The sequence below is a fragment of the Colletotrichum fructicola genome, assembly GCF_000319635.2.
Source record: "Colletotrichum fructicola Nara gc5 chromosome Unknown KSG_Nara_v1_contig01, whole genome shotgun sequence".
NCBI classification, from domain to species: domain Eukaryota; kingdom Fungi; phylum Ascomycota; class Sordariomycetes; order Glomerellales; family Glomerellaceae; genus Colletotrichum; species Colletotrichum fructicola.
Window position 1 is genome coordinate 2247797 of NW_027094051.1, and position 15616 is coordinate 2263412.

At 53.6% G+C, this 15616-nt stretch overlaps 7 protein-coding genes across 7 annotated transcripts; 5 read left to right on the forward strand and 2 right to left on the reverse strand.

The window, feature by feature from the left end:
• Window positions 1-548: 548 nt before the first annotated feature.
• cyp15 (Peptidyl-prolyl cis-trans isomerase cyp15) lies at window positions 549-2523 on the reverse strand (the record flags this gene model as incomplete). Its single annotated transcript, XM_066150701.1, has 4 exons — window positions 549-686; window positions 745-1975; window positions 2033-2405; window positions 2460-2523. 4 exons carry the CDS (start codon window positions 2521-2523, stop codon window positions 549-551), a joined length of 1806 nt encoding a protein of 601 aa, XP_066009762.1.
• Window positions 2524-3260: 737 nt separating this feature from the next.
• Window positions 3261-4016, forward strand: CGGC5_v000650 (UPF0641 membrane protein; the record flags this gene model as incomplete). The annotated part of the gene is made up of 2 exons (XM_032032212.1): window positions 3261-3790; window positions 3842-4016. 2 exons carry the CDS (start codon window positions 3261-3263, stop codon window positions 4014-4016), a joined length of 705 nt encoding a protein of 234 aa, XP_031888550.1.
• Window positions 4017-4825: 809 nt separating this feature from the next.
• Window positions 4826-6119, forward strand: AMT16 (Phospho-2-dehydro-3-deoxyheptonate aldolase AMT16; the record flags this gene model as incomplete). Its single annotated transcript, XM_032032211.1, has 4 exons — window positions 4826-4831; window positions 4892-4949; window positions 5005-5907; window positions 5959-6119. 4 exons carry the CDS (start codon window positions 4826-4828, stop codon window positions 6117-6119), a joined length of 1128 nt encoding a protein of 375 aa, XP_031888549.1.
• Window positions 6120-6846: 727 nt separating this feature from the next.
• CGGC5_v000652 (Cytochrome c1 heme protein) lies at window positions 6847-8134 on the forward strand (the record flags this gene model as incomplete). Its single annotated transcript, XM_032032210.1, has 4 exons — window positions 6847-6912; window positions 7052-7209; window positions 7349-7411; window positions 7462-8134. The coding sequence occupies 4 exons, from the start codon at window positions 6847-6849 to the stop codon at window positions 8132-8134; spliced, it is 960 nt and encodes a 319-aa protein (XP_031888548.1).
• Window positions 8135-9506: 1372 nt separating this feature from the next.
• On the forward strand, window positions 9507-10391 carry CGGC5_v000653 (uncharacterized protein; the record flags this gene model as incomplete). The annotated part of the gene is made up of 2 exons (XM_032032209.1): window positions 9507-9601; window positions 9671-10391. 2 exons carry the CDS (start codon window positions 9507-9509, stop codon window positions 10389-10391), a joined length of 816 nt encoding a protein of 271 aa, XP_031888547.1.
• A 990-nt stretch (window positions 10392-11381) lies between these two features.
• Window positions 11382-12859, reverse strand: CGGC5_v000654 (26S proteasome regulatory subunit 7-like protein; the record flags this gene model as incomplete). Its single annotated transcript, XM_032032206.1, has 4 exons — window positions 11382-12491; window positions 12541-12655; window positions 12710-12801; window positions 12857-12859. 4 exons carry the CDS (start codon window positions 12857-12859, stop codon window positions 11382-11384), a joined length of 1320 nt encoding a protein of 439 aa, XP_031888308.1.
• Window positions 12860-13332: 473 nt separating this feature from the next.
• On the forward strand, window positions 13333-15104 carry cct4 (T-complex protein 1 subunit delta; the record flags this gene model as incomplete). Its single annotated transcript, XM_032032205.1, has 4 exons — window positions 13333-13383; window positions 13448-13499; window positions 13556-14211; window positions 14262-15104. 4 exons carry the CDS (start codon window positions 13333-13335, stop codon window positions 15102-15104), a joined length of 1602 nt encoding a protein of 533 aa, XP_031888307.1.
• Window positions 15105-15616: the final 512 nt, after the last annotated feature.

The window sequence follows — 15616 nt, forward strand, 5'->3', positions numbered from 1 at the left end:
CGAGGGAGAATGATTGGTTCGTTAGGTATGATACGCAGATATGCAGCGCAGGTACGCGATGCGGTGCAAGTGTCTATGCAAACTTGCTTGCAGTGGAATTGTGAGCCGACTTCACTTTTCACGATATCCACGGACTGGGATTGATGAGAGTTTTTGAAAACAACGTCAGTTTCATGCGACAGCGAAATCGAAAGAACAGGAGCATTGCGCCCCGACCTCATCCTTAAGTAAAGTCATTGGCCGACGAAATCAGGCCCGAATTGGGTTGCGGTGATGCAGCGCCGATTGCGGGATTGTAAGCGGCCCAATGCTGGCCTCTTTCGTCCACGTGAGCAGCAACAGCCTCACTCAGTTGGGTGGACTTGAATCGGCATGCGGCTGCATCGTGAAGCTCATTTGACTAGCCGCCGCCTCATCGGACTTGCGGGGATGCTGCATCGTCGCATTGCTTTTTTACTCAGCCCTTACGTGGGGGCGTGTGGGATCATTGGGCTCTCGTCTCATTAGTTGCCGTCTGGCGGCTCTTTGCTGTTTTGCCGCTCTACCGGCTACACGATGTCGATGTTCAGGATCTTGATGTCCTCCTCAGGCTTTTCCTTATATGTCCGGACGTTCTCGATTTTGTGAATGACGTCCAGACCCTGCGTGGCACGTCCAAAGATTGTATGCTTGCCATCCAGCCAAGGCTTCATCACACCCACACATTAGCGAAAGCACATCTAAGGGGGCTGGGCCGCCACTCACCGTCTTTTCTGTGGTGATAAAGAACTGACTGCCATTGGTGTTCGGGCCTGCATTAGCCATGCTGACAGTGTATGGCTTGTCGTGCTTCAAGCTGCTGAATTCATCTTCGAACTCTTTGCCCCAAATACTCTCGCCGCCGGTACCATCGCCCAGGGGGTCACCACACTGGATCATGAATTTTCGAATAACACGATGGAAGATGGTGTTATTGTAGTATCCCTTCTTCGAGTGAGTGACGAAGTTCTCGACAGCTTTCGGTGCCGCGTCAGGGAAGAGGCGAATATGAATGTCGCCGTATGTCGTGTGGATCACCGCTGCGGTTCCAGTCTCTGCCTTCTTAGCCTCGGCAGCCTTCTTCTGTCCAAGCATAGTCGGCTTCTCGTTCTGCACATCTCTGACCGACTTGGATATGTCCTCGTCATTGGTGAACATGTAAAACCGCACTTTGTTCACGCCTGTGGCAATCAGAATCGGATCTCGCGACTCTGACTCTTGAAGTAGGGGGTTGCTTGAGGCACCCATTTCTACAGTGGTAATGCCCTTCTTCTGCGGTTGACCTTGGTATATCGCCAAGTTGACAGCTCTGAAATTTTCTTCTTTGCCGTATATCTTGACTACTTGGTTAGTGTAAGTGTTGAGCACCTTGACGCCAACAATGGAGCCGTAGAGGATGAAGTTGCCAGATTCGTCGAAAATGACATTGGCCTTGTGCTTGTATGCTGGGGAGTCAATCTCGCGCTCCACCGCGAATCGGCGCCCGAACTCAACAGGATCCAGCTTCTGAAGTCCAGATCCAGCTTGCTGCATCTCTTCAATGACTTGTAGGGACTCGTCGTAAGTCCTGTAAAGTTTGCCGGACGCGAAGTCAAATATGCGGATTTTTCTGTCGGGTTGGGAGAAGGTTGCGAAATGTTTGCCCGTCGGTGAGATGGTGATGGACGTGGGAACTGACTTTGCCTTCTTGAATTCGAAGAGATTCGTAGAGGCCTTGAACTCGAAGACGTTGTCGGGCTTCTCGTAGTCCCCACTTGGCCGCCAATACTCCAACATACCCTTGTCGTCGGCCGAGATCACACAGTCGTAGACGCTGTTGAAGGCCATTATCGACACAGGGCTTCTGTGAAGCGACTTGATCGTGTGAATGGGATCCTGTCTTTCTCCCCTCCCGTCGAAAATGTGGACGTTTGAATTCGCGTCCTCGGAGACAGCGAGCAGCGGTAGCGAAGCGCCCCTGTTATGGACCCAGCAGATGCACCGAGGCACAAAAGCGAGCTTCAACATGGCTAACAGATCGAAAGTGATAACATCAAAGATCTTGATGGTCTCGTCCTCTCCAGCTGTCGCGAAGCTTCTTCCATCCTGGCTGGCTGAGACTGATTTAATCTCGCCATTGTGTGCCTTGAATTCCTTGACGAACTCAATGCCCTCTGCCACCTTTTTCCAGAACTTTACAACACCGTCGGTCGAGGAAGTTATGATGAAGTCGGTCAAGGGCGTAACGGTCACGAAGGATAGCTGCTCCTTGTGCATCAGGGACTTCGAGTATCGAGAGGACTTGGGTAGGGCGGCGATGTAAAGCTTTTCGTATGGGAGGACTCGGCGCTTCTTCTTCGGAGCCTCAGTGGGAAGCTGAGGACCCATATCATCGTCGGAGGAGCTGTCTGACGAAACATTGTCAGTACCGAAGCCCATCGTTGCGCAACATTTTCACGTACCATCATCTTGTCCCGTGAAGTCCTCGTGTGTTCGTTTGTTTGATTTGGAGTCTTCGTCAGCCATTGTGTCGGTGGATGTGTAGTTCGGTCAATGTCTGAGAAAAGCTGCCGTCTGAAAGTAGCCTGAAGGGGTCCCGAGCTCCTGATTCAAAAGATGTAAGGCTGAAGATTAAGTGCACGAAGCTTAGGTGATGGTTTTCGGGAAGCTTTCCTTGCGCCCAATCAGACTTGTCGTTGGCGTGAGCTAGTGCAGCCTTGTTGCTTCCTCGACGCCGTTACTCTGTCCGGCTCCACAAGAAGCTTAGCCCGCCTGGCTGCCCCTGGAGCACATGCCGATTGGGCTTTCAAGGGTGGCTCTTCGGGGGACCCAGCCTGCGTGGATCTGCCTGGGACTTCAGATCAGGGGCCACTCTGGCGGACTCTGCTCCATCAGTGACCTCATGACGAAGCCCAGCCTGCCGAAGGCGCCGGGAAGTTGCAACATGCCGCGGCCCCGTCACTTTGACGATGCCTCCCATTGTCCCTTGATTGGCCCCAAAACGCTCCGTCGGGACAATGTCTAAAAAGGATTCGAACATTATGTCTTCGATAATCTTCTCCTCTTAACAAGGTTCGTCTCAAATACCTACAAAAACCAGTGGCTCGGACGTGATCCTCCCTTGCGCCCGCCGCCATCCCTCTACATTCATCTCTTAGAAGACCCGCCATCGTGGCCTTGGACCTGTCATCCCTTCACCCAACAACTTAGACCATAACAAACACGAATCGCGCGAGATCAACACCAATTGCCAGTTCACCAAGATGGCTCGTCACCGATTGCAGCGGCTTGAGTCCCCGTCGAGAACACTGTCGCTTTTGCTTCATGTTGCCGGCCTTTGCTCCTTCTTCGCTTCGTTCCAGTTCTTGAGCACTCTCACGCACGAGATCTCCATGGGCTTTGGAGGCAACTATCAGCATCTCACAAACATCGGCTTGATTTTGTCTGCAACCACATTTGGGATTGGTCTGCTAGCCGACATTACTCTGATCCCTCAATTGTTCGCCGTCAAAAACGCTCTCTCGACTACGGCCGCTCCCCTCGAAGTCCTCATCAGCATCTTGTATTGGGGAATTCGTTCAATCGACGAGCGTCTTTTGATTCCCGAGGGTTTCGAGCTTCACTGGCTTCCAGATGTCGGCTTTCACCTTGTGCCGGCAGTGGTCCTGACCCTCGACTTGATCCTGTTCAGCCCTCCATGGACTATCCGCGCGTACTCAGCCATGACTATTAGCATGGTGTTTGCTTTCTTGTACTGGGGCTGGGTTGAGTTGTGCTTCAGCAAGAACGGAGCGTAAGCACGGAGATGTCCGAATTGAAGACTTAGGAGGCTAACGTGTCCCAGCTACCCGTACCCAATCTTCGCAGTCTTGAATACGGCACAGAGAGTAGGGTTGTTCACCTTCTCGGCCGTGTTGATGACATTGAGCACGAGTTTTCTCAAGTTCGTTTACGGGCGATTCAATGGCGTTGAACGTATGGAGAAGGAGGCTTACAAGCCCCTTAAGAAGACTTTGTAGGCGGGGTGTTGGTGCTTGCGTTGGTCTAGTAACGGGTAACGCAGACGTTGTCCCTGCTTCTATGATTGAACGAAAATGCCAGCGAGGTCGGCAAGGGTAGACTTGAGATGTTACTAGTAGAATGTGCCGCTAGAGTTAGATTGAGAATGAAACGACATGTGCTTTTAGTATTCCTCCCCGATAGGTCAGACGCATGGGATGAATTGAAGGTGTGTCGCCATCCCAAGTTGTCCTGCACTGTCACCTGCAAAGGCACACAATGTTGTTGCTCACCCGACTGCCGTCCCCTCCAGGCCTCGCATCGCCTGCAAAGGCCCGGTGTCCGGTGCTCTTGGGGATGTCCTCCAGGCGGTGAGACCCAGTGTGTGGCGCCATGTCTAATGCTCAGCGCAGTCGGACAGTCCCACAGTGGCACGTCACAGCTAAAGACGGCGAAAAAAGCACAGCAAGGATGCCCCTCACTGGTGGCAAGTTACATGTCGACCAACTTTTTTTTTTCTTTTTTTCTCGAGCGGTCCTCGGCGGGGTACTGCCGGCCGGGGGGTCGCAAGTGTGGGCGACGGGGCGACAGGTACAGGCACAGGGCAGGGGGGGAACGAATGAGTCTTCGCTCATTGCTGATATTCTTCGAAGCTCCGACCTTTGCGCTGCTGTGACTCTCTTCTCGACACAACCTCCAAGCAGAGAGAAAAGTTTATTTTCTTCCTTTTCACTTGTCTACCTCCAGAGACTTTTGTTGCAGACTCGGCTTCACCCAAGTTTACCATTTCACTCGAGCGTATTTGTTGCTTTCCTTCCCCGCATTCACCATGTCTGTAAGTCAGCGCCCCTCGACACCCTGTCTGCGCCTACCTCTGACTCACCTTCCACCATAGAGCTTCTACATCGAGAACAAGAACGTTGGCAACAAGGCCGAGAGTGAAGACTGGAGAAGTATGTTTTCAATCGGCAACCTCCAAATAACTTTCAAGGCTAATTGGCTTCTTAGTTCGCGGTTACAACCCTCTGACTCCTCCCGACCTGCTCCAGCACGAGATTGCCCAAACTCCCAAGTCGAAGCAAACCGTTATCGAGGGCCGTGAGGAGGCTGCAGCCGTAGTCAATGGCACCGACGAGAAGGGCAGACTTCTGGTCATCATTGGCCCTTGCTCGATCCACGACCCCAAGGCCGCTCTCGAGTACTGCGACCTTCTTCTCGCCGCAAAGGAGAAGCACAAGGATGAGCTGCTCATTGTGATGCGCTCCTACTTGGAGAAGCCGCGCACAACTGTTGGATGGAAGGGTCTGATTAACGACCCCGATATCGACAACAGCTTCAAGATCAACAAGGGTCTCCGCCTATCAAGACAGCTCTTCGTCGATCTTACGGACAAGGGTATGCCCATTGCTAGCGAGATGCTGGATACTATTTCGCCCCAGTTCCTCGCTGATTTGCTGTCCGTTGGGGCCGTCGGCGCGAGAACCACGGAGAGCCAGCTGCACCGCGAGTTGGCCAGCGGTCTCAGTTTCCCCGTCGGCTTCAAGAACGGTACCGATGGCTCGCTCGGAGTCGCAATCGACGCCATTGGCGCCGTCAGACATCCCCATCACTTCCTCTCTGTTACCAAGCCCGGTGTCGTCGCTATTGTCGGCACAGTAGGCAATGAGGACTGCTTCGTTATCCTGAGAGGCGGGACCAAGGGTACCAACTACGACGCCAAGAGCATCGCCGAGGCCAAGGCGGCGCTGGAGAAGGCTGGCCTGCCCCAGAGGCTCATGGTCGACTGCAGTCACGGCAACTCTTTGAAGAACCACAAGAACCAGCCCAAGGTAGCCAGCGAGCTCGCGGCCCAAATCTCCAAGGGCGAGACCGCCGTAATGGGTGTCATGATTGAGAGCAACATCAACGAGGGTTAGTACTTGTCGCGGCGCTGAGATGGAAGTATAAGCTAACAAGTTGCAGGCAACCAGAAGGTTCCCAAGGAGGGCCCCAGTGCTTTGAAGTACGGTGTCAGCATCACCGACGCGTGCATCCACTGGGACGATACCGTCTCAGTTCTGGATGAGCTCGCCAGCGCAGTAAAGCAACGCCGCGAAATCCTCAGCAGAAATGGCCACGCCTGAGAGTGGAAAACTATTGATTCCGGAGCATTGAGTTTGGATCGGGAAAGGGAATTGTGCATAATACCATCAGCTTGCCTGCCATCAACGTAGGTGTAAGCTACACAAGCCTGCGGGCTCAGATAAAAGTTGCGTGTTTTCTGAAAAAAATTAAAAATGGCCATTGATACCCGATCACTGTCGTCAATTGCGTTGTCGTGAGATGTTTGTCACACGCTTCAAGAGATCATTGCGTGTGCTAAGTAGTAAATTGAGATTGGCCATGGAACAGCCAAAAACGCGAAACGCTGCTGGTTTCTGTCTTTTGCATACTGACAGTGATCGTCAAAAAGGAAAGAATGTTCGTCCAATGTTGTATCGTGATGCAGGTCAAGTTGGCTGGCTGCATGGGTCCAGGCCAATCAAGCGAGGCATATTTCTCAGGTCGGTGCATGACGACACGACGGCGCTGGGTGCGACGGGCGATCGGAAATACTTCTGGTCGACGGGCAACACCGGGTGGGAGGAATCAAGCGAAAAATGACCGGACCGGAACATGTTGCTGACCGAAGCCATCAGCCAATCAGAGACGTCCCATACCTAAGGCACTCGAAAACTGCCTCACAGCGATTTTCTCCTGCCTCGACTACTGTACCGTAGAAACGACCTCCGTCACGAGAGGACCTACCACCCATTGCCCCATCATTTTGTTCGCGGCTGTCTCTGTAGCTGCGGATACAGCTCGCCCATCATGTTGGCAAGGTCCTGCTTGCGCTCGGCGCGCACCTTCACAAATGGCGCCGTCACCATTTCCAAGGTACGCACATGAGCTGATCAAGAAGCCAATTTCCCGAGGCAATCCGACCTACCGCCACACGACACCCCCGGAACCGCCTCAGTGGCCATCGAGAGATATCAATGACTTGGGGACCGAACACTGACAGTGATCCACGCAGCGTGCGGCGTCCACTTCCACCGGCGCTGGTGCCGAAGCTTCCCACTCCCGATTGAACATCTCCGCCGTTGCGTCGACGTCTCTCGCCCTGGGCTCTATGGCCTGGTACTACCACCTCTACGGACCTTCGGCGAACGCTGCGACGCCCGCTGAGGAGGGGTGAGTTCTCCCCATCCGAGAAATGTTGCTGCGGGTCAATTTGTTCGGATTCCGAGATCCCTTGCTGGGTTGAGGCATAATCTACAAATGCACCGGAGGCACCGAAACAAAGGCATGCCGAGCTGACATTCGATACCAGTCTGCACCCTACCAACTACCCTTGGGTTCACGAGCAATGGTTCAAGACCTTCGACCACCAGGCGTAAGCAATCCCCCCACGCTACCTGGTAAATGACGCTCACACAATTGCAGTCTCCGCCGTGGTTTCCAGGTCTACCGCGAGGTCTGCGCCTCTTGCCACTCCCTCAGCCGTGTTCCCTACCGTGCCCTGGTCGGTACCGTCCTGACCGTTGACGAGGCCAAGGCGATGGCCGAGGAGAACGAGTACCCCGGTGAGCCCAACGAGCAGGGCGACATCGAGATGCGCCCCGGCAAGCTGTCCGACTACATCCCCGACCCTTACAAGAACGAGGAGGCTGCCCGCTTTGCCAACAACGGTGCCCTCCCCCCCGATCTGTCTCTCATCATCAAGGCCCGCCACGGTGGCTGCAACTACATCTTCAGCTTGCTTACTGGTTACCCCGACGAGCCCCCCGCCGGCGCTGTCGTCGCCCCCGGCATGAACTTCAACCCCTACTTCCCCGGTACTGGTATCGCCATGGCCCGTGTCCTCTACGACGGCCTCGTCGAGTACGAGGACGAGACCCCCGCTTCGACCTCTCAGATGGCCAAGGACGTCGTCGAGTTCCTCAACTGGGCCGCTGAGCCCGAGATGGATGACCGCAAGCGCATGGGTATGAAGGTTCTTGTCGTTTCGGCCACGCTCTGGGCTATCAGCGTCTGGGTTAAGAAGTACAAGTGGGCTTGGCTCAAGTCGAGGAAGCTCGCGTACGACCCTCCCAAGGAGACTAAGGTTCGCCACTAAATTACGCAAACTTTCAGTTGTCTCTGTGTATGTTATACTAGGCTCTCTAAAACAGCTCCTTTGTTCGTGGAGGCGGCAGAGACGAGATTCATCGTTGGGAGCAAACGGGGGAGCGATAGAGTGTAAATCAGATGGTCCTTTTTCAATACCTGATTTCTTGATAATGACAAGTCTTCTATGTCTACGCTTACTTCTTTCACGTGCCTGACAATGACTTGTGTGATTTGCTCATTCATCATCTTGCTGACCAAGCACAAGCGACAATAGAAAGACAACTTGGACACATGGAATCGCAAAGATGGTAATCAATGCCCTCATGTTGTAAACTGTCATGATATATGATTGCAGAGAGAAAGGGCTTTTGAGCAGACAACGACACCAACAAACAATGCATCCTGGAGTCACCTCGGCGAATCCATGACCGAGACGGAGTCAACCCACAAAGGGTCAAATGCAACATCGGAGGCAACTTCACAAATGACTTCTTATCGGGTCTTTGACATGTTTCGTCCGAATTGCTTCCAAGACCCCTAATTCGTAGAAAGTTCTAGGGCTTGCATGTCAAGATGCTGTGTGGTCACGGCACTTATGAGTGTGAGAGGACATTCGAAGTACAAATAACTCACGTTGGATGAGGAACAGTGGTCAGGTCAGGTAGGTAGTTTGTATGAGGCACCTTGAGAGTCAATTGGCGGCGGAGGCGATAAACGAATCAGTGGGTCGCAGTCAATTCCGACTTCCCGTCAACAACACTAAACCTGTGAAAGCTGCACAGCACCTGCTCGGTTGAGCGAGCTGGGAAAGCGCTGGACAGAACGACCAGTGGATTTTTCCAGCGGCCGGCGCGGTTTCCGAGCAGCTAGACGGAGCGCTGTTGAGTCTGCTGACAGTGGTGGGAATACAAGCCCGCACCTCTTGAGCGAATCTGGCTGCCGCGCCGCCCGCTGGCTGAACCCACCAGAGGCACCCCACACAGGCAAATCAGGCGTGAAAGCTCCGCGCCGTGCCAGTCCACCCTCATAAACGCACGGCGGCATGTCCACCTAAAACGGAACCTACCTGCAGGAGCAATCAACCCGACTCAAGGAGAGCGCTGAGTGAGAGGCAGACACACCTTTCCACCATCATCACACTTTCTGTCTCTCCTCTTCTAACGGCCTCTCCTCTTTTCTTCTCCCCCTCCTTCAGATCTCCAAACCAAGTCTTCTTTCTAAGTCTCTCCCTCCTGCATCCCCTCTCCATATCCCATCGTTGTTCCTGCGGAGTTTATCTGGAATTCACGAATCTGTGCAAGGAGCGAGCGATATACCACCACCTCTGCAGTTCGCCTCCCATCTCAACGACACCCGATACCCACCCAAAACCACACCAAATGCCGTCCATCGCCGAGGAGCATCCTCGGCTGATGCTGCCAGGCCGAAAGCGAAGACGAGACAACGAAACCGACCTGCAGATACAGGGGCCTTTGTACGAGAAACTCGCCCAGTACTCGGCCATCGCCTCGACGAACTGGAAAGCTGACGGCCCTTTTGGCAGGCCCATTCAGCAGCAGCTGCAACAGCAACAACTGCAGCAGCAGCATCCAGACTTCTCCCCCCAATTTCCTAGTAATGGAATCGTCTTCCAACACGGCGGCCTCGGCGACCAACAATACCACAGCCTCGACGCCGTTCCTAGAAAGATAGCGCCGCTGCCTGGTTCCAAAAGACAACGCATGTTCGACGAGGAAGACGACAGCGCCGAGACGGGTGTATGGGACACAGCAACATCATCGCATAGGCAACGACGGAGCAAGTCGCCCTCATCTCAACAAGCTGCCCGCGGGCCCCAGGACCAGGCCGAAACGGCCAACAAATCAAGAACCCCGGCTTCCTCTCTAAGCCCGTGCCACATCTGCCATCGACGGCCAACCAAGAAGTCAGACCTGGACTCCTTTGCGGACTGCGAGGGTTGTGGTCAACGGACGTGCTACGTGTGCATCAGACAATGCCAAGGCTGGAAGAAGGACGGCCGGCCTAGTGATGGCGACGAAGTTGAGCAAGAGGATATGTCGAGGTCATTCCACATGGACGACGTTGACGACACACGACAACGACAGAGAAACGAGAGAGAGACTCGAAATGAACAGGAGAAACGACATGACGGCTGGACGGGCGGCGGGCACAGGACCATGGTCTGCAGTCGGTGCTGTATAGAGAAGGGCGCCGAGGGTGACGTCGCTTGTCTGGGTTGTCTGTCACGGATGGAATCTGTTTAAAAGTGAGGTACCGTTCCTCGAAAGCTGCAATGGGGAGACTACGGGGGATTCTCTTCATGTTCACATGATTCCAACAGGTTTCTCATGAGGAGGGACGTAACAACAGCGGTCGTCGAACCGGACTGGCGCACTGGTGAGTGCGAGGCGCTGCTAATGAAGGCATGCATTATCATAACTTGGCATTGGAAACTTTTTGGGCACCGCTGAGGCAGCATTATGGGATTTTACTGTGGTGGAGGAGCCAACATCAGGCATGGGAAAGGGGCCGGTGAACAGCAAGGCTCTATGCATAGAATGGAAGGTTATAGAGCCCCATTGGTAAATGTAATTCTACAAATCAATATCACAATCGAGTAAGAGACAGCGGGTCTGCATGTCTGACCTATAATTTGATCTCCAATCTTTGAGCTGTTGTCAACGAGCCTTGCGCGTCAAACATGCCAGCATCGTGTGGTGCCTCATTCAGAAACTACTCTGAAGGCTAGAGGATACTTGTCATTTCGAAGATGTAAGAACGAGGATGCCTATATCGTCCACGTTTTCATGCGCAAGCAAGGCCAAACGAGTATGCCGGGCCGAATGCCTACAGGCGCCAGCTTGCTTCATCGTCTCAATGTCTGCCGGAAGAAACGTAGATGAGGCCAGCAGTAGGGCCTCTCTCTCGGCTTCGACGTGCAGATGCTGGAAGCATTAAGCGAGTCCTTCAAGTTGCGTTTTTGGCTGCGAGTAAGGCTTTGCCTCCCTAGGAGTCTAGTGGGACGCTGCTGAATACTACCCTTCGGCGCTGCGACTGATCAATACGCCCACCAAGTCCAGTCTCATATTTCTCAACGTCACTGTTGAGGCGACATCACCATATTGGCGCATGGAAAAGCATGATCTATTTCTCTCGAGCAAGGTATCCCGCCCTCTAGACCTTCCCTAACCCCAAGCCTATTCTTACAGCCTGAAACGATTTCATCAACTCCGTGCCTCTTCCGCTTGATTTCCTTAGTTGTATTGCATGTAGCTGGCCGTAGAGTTGAACTTGAGGTTGGCCTTGATGACCTTGTCGACGGCGCTGAGGAAGTCCTTCTCCGTAGCCACCTTTCTGCGGGCACGAATGGCGAACATACCAGCTTCTGTGCACACACTACGAAGCTCGGCACCCGTCGCATTGGGGCAAAGACGGGAAATAAGCTCCCATCTGATATCGCGCTCGACTGACATGCTCTTCGCGTGAATGCGCAAGATGTTGGCGCGACCCTCGAGGTCTGGGAGGGAGAACTCGATCTTACGATCAATACGACCGGGTCTCATAAGCGCAGGGTCGAGGGTAGAGGGTCTGTTCGTAGCGAACATAACCTTGATGTTACCACGAGCGTCGAAACCATCAAGCTGCGTAATCAGCTCCAGCATAGTTCTCTGGACCTCGTTGTCTCCACCAGCACCATCATCGAAACGAGCACCACCAATGGCATCGATTTCGTCGAAGAAAATGATGCAGGCCTTCTTCGTCCGCGCCATCTCGAACAGCTCACGGACCATTCTCGCACCCTCACCGACGTACTTCTGGACCAACTCAGAACCAATGACACGGATGAACGTAGCATCCGTTCTGTTGGCGACGGCACGCGCGCAGAGAGTCTTTCCCGTTCCGGGAGGTCCGTACAGCAGAGCACCCTTCGGGGGATCGATACCGAGGTTGACGAAGCGTTCCGGCGACAGGAGGGGCATCTCGACGACCTCACGCAGCTTCTCAACCTGCTCCTTCGATCCACCAACATCTCCGTATGTCACATCGGGCTTCTCCTCGACCGTCATCATCGTAACGCTGGCGTCGATCTTGGGAGGAAGAGGAAGAAGGATCTGGTACTTGTTTCTGTCAACACCGACTCGCATTCCCTCCTCGATATCCGTCGGAGACACTCTCTCGCCGAGCTGGACGACGAACTTCGCAATTTGCTTGACGTTAATGACATATTTGCTCTTGGAGTCGTCCTTCTCGTCGGGAATAATCTTCGTACACCGGGCGACCTGGAGCGGTTGTTCTTCTGACATTCGTTGACGATCGGCGGCAACGTCCCAGAGATGAGGAGGGGCAAGACCCGTGTCGGATTCCTGGCCGAGTTAGTCATTGACCAATTTGCCAACAAAGTAAGAGAGCTACCTTGACACCAATCTTCTCATCTACACTTGTTTGCTTCTCCTTGATCTGTTGCTCGAGCTTCTTGATGGCGGCACCGTAGGGCGCAGCGCCATAGGTCTTCAGCACTTGGATATCTCTGGGTATCGTTAGTCGACGTGATATGGATTACGAAGCTTTCGGAAATGCGCACTCATCGGTCAGTGGCGTGATCTTCTTCTCCTCGATCTCGTCGTCTGCGTAGGTCTTCTGGTACTTCTCCCAGTTCTGGCCGGTAGCGGAAGGCTAATTGACTGGTTAGCATCTGTCACCGGGATGCACACGCAAGGGTCATCAATACCATGATGCAGAATGAGGACTGGGCGTCCTGCTGCCGGAAATTCTTGTGGAGTGAGGTCTGGAAGTTCAGAGATCAAGGCAGGACTTTTGCGTAAATTCGTGAGGTTCTCGAGTGGGAGGTATGGTCGTCAAGATGGTAATGCTGGGGTGGATTGGAGATGGTAATGGAAGACGGTTCCGTAATCCCAGGTTGCCTTGAGCTCCCCAAGCACGGGCCACAGCTGCGAGGCTGCTGTGGAGCTAGGCCGGTTGGGGCAAAATGCAAACAGAGGTGCCGGGGAAGGAACAACCTGCCGCCCGCTAAAAAATATCCCACCGCTGGGGGGCTGCTACCTGAGAGAAAGTGGGCGATCGCAAAAGAAGGCGACAGCGGGACACGACCAAGACGATACCCATATCTCTCCCCGCCGACTTTATCTTGCTATTCCGACCTTGAATTGTCAGAAACAACCCAGGAAATCAGCAAAAATATCCAAAATGGCCACAGCTGCACCTGCCCCCGCCGGGGGTAACCAAGCTGCCTTCAAGGTATGGCGGGGAATGCCGGTGACGAAAAGCTCTGGTAGCAGAGCTGTTGCTGACAATTTCCTAGGACAAGGAGAAGCCCGTCGCGGTCCGCTCTTCCAACATTGTTGCTGCCAGAGGTAAGCAACGCGACTTCTTCACGAGCTCCGCAGAGCAGAAGCTGACTTCCAGCTAGCTGTCGCCGATGCCATCAGAACGTCCTTGGGCCCCCGAGGCATGGACAAGATGATCCGAAGCGGGAAGGGCGAGACGATCATTACCAACGACGGAAACACGATGCTCAAGAGCATGTCGGTTATGCACCCTACAGCGAAGATGTTGGTCAACCTCTCGGCAGCGCAAGATGTGGAGGCGGGAGATGGTACTACATCGGTCGTTGTTATCTGCGGTAGCTTGCTGGGTGCTGCGGACCGCCTTCTGTCAAAAGGAATTCATCCCTCCGTAATCTCGGAGTCCTTCCAAAGAGCTGCGGCCGCCGCTGTCGAGGTTCTTCACGACATGTCACAACCTATCTCCCTCACCGATACCGCTTCCCTGCTCCAGGCAGCCAATACCTCCCTTTCCTCCAAGATTGTATCGCAATACTCGAACATTCTGGGTCCCATGGCTGTCAACTCTGTTGTCAAGACCATCGACCTGAAGACGGCCGACAACGTCGATCTTAAGAACATCAGAATAATCAAGAAGGTTGGCGGAACTATCGAGGACAGTGAGCTTGTGGACGGTCTGGTCTTGACCCAGCCCGTTCTCAAGGGCGCCGGAGGGCCCGCGAGAATTGAGAAGGCCAAGATTGGTCTTATTCAGTTCCAGCTCAGCCCTCCCAAGCCTGATGTATGTTTGCCCCTGAAATACCCCTATTCGACCTTCGCTGACCAATCAAGATGGAAAACACCATTCAGGTGAACGACTACAGACAGATGGACAAAATCGTTAAGGAGGAGCGTCTTTACCTTCTGAACATGGTCAAGAAGATTAAGAAGGCGAAGTGCAATGTTCTCTTCATCCAGAAGTCTATTCTGCGCGACGCCGTCAACGATCTTTCCCTGCACTTCTTGGCTAAGCTGGGCATCCTTGCTGTCAAGGATATTGAGCGTGACGAGGTTGAGTTCATCTGCAAGTCCACTGGCTGCAAGCCTATCGCCGACATCGACTCCTTCACTGAGGACAAGCTCGGTACGGCCGACCTCGTTGAGGAGGCCCAGTCCAACGGTGCCCGCATGGTTAAGGTCAGCGGCGCCAAGGCCACTGGCAAGACGGTCTCCGTCGTTGTTCGTGGCGCCAACTCCCTCATTCTTGATGAGGCCGAGCGCAGTCTGCACGATGCCCACTGCGTTGTCCGTTGCTTGGTGAAGAAGAAGGCTCTTATCGCCGGTGGTGGTGCCGCCGAGATCGAGATCGCTTCTCAGCTGGCCAAGCAGGCTCGTGCTCTGACGGGCACCGAGGCCATCTGCTGGAAGGCTTTCGCGGATGCTATGGAGGTGGTTCCTACGACCCTGGCTGAGAACGCCGGTCTCAACAGCATCAAGGTCGTCACCGAGCTCCGCCACAGGCACGAGCTGGGCGAGAAGAATGCTGGTGTCAGTATCAAGTCCGGCGGCGTCAACACCAACATCTCCAAGGAGAACGTCCTGCAACCGTTGTTGGTGAGCACTAGCGCCATCGAGTTGGCTGCCGAGACGGTCAAGATGATTCTCAGAATAGACGACATTGCTCTCACCCGATAAATGGGGAGATATGAGTCACGAAATGAAAAGTAAAAAGCAAAAGGGGATATCCGGGCTTGGTGATCATGTACATTACGGCTGCCCTGGCTTAATCACGGTATAGACGTGGGCCTGGGATTAAGGCGTCAGAACTATTAGAAGCTAAGAGCAATTGATCACAACAGATACCTTGATGACACTTGAGGATAGCCCATGTTACTGATCAAGACGATGCATAAGTCGGCGATTACCTGAGTTCCAACTGTTCAGCCACTGCGCATCTCACATTGAATGGTACATACGAATGGGGGAAATGAGGTGTAACTCCACAAATGAACATCACTCCGCTACGATTCAGTTCAAACTCCCGTCTCGGCAAGTCAAAGTATCTTTATTCAGTAAACCGAAGCGGATGAATATGATTTACATAGAATTATGCTGGGAAACTGAGGCAATCGGCTGCCCGGATATGGAAAAGTAAAAAGAGATATTAGAAAAAGTATGTACCACGTTCCCATGCCTCCCCTTTGGAA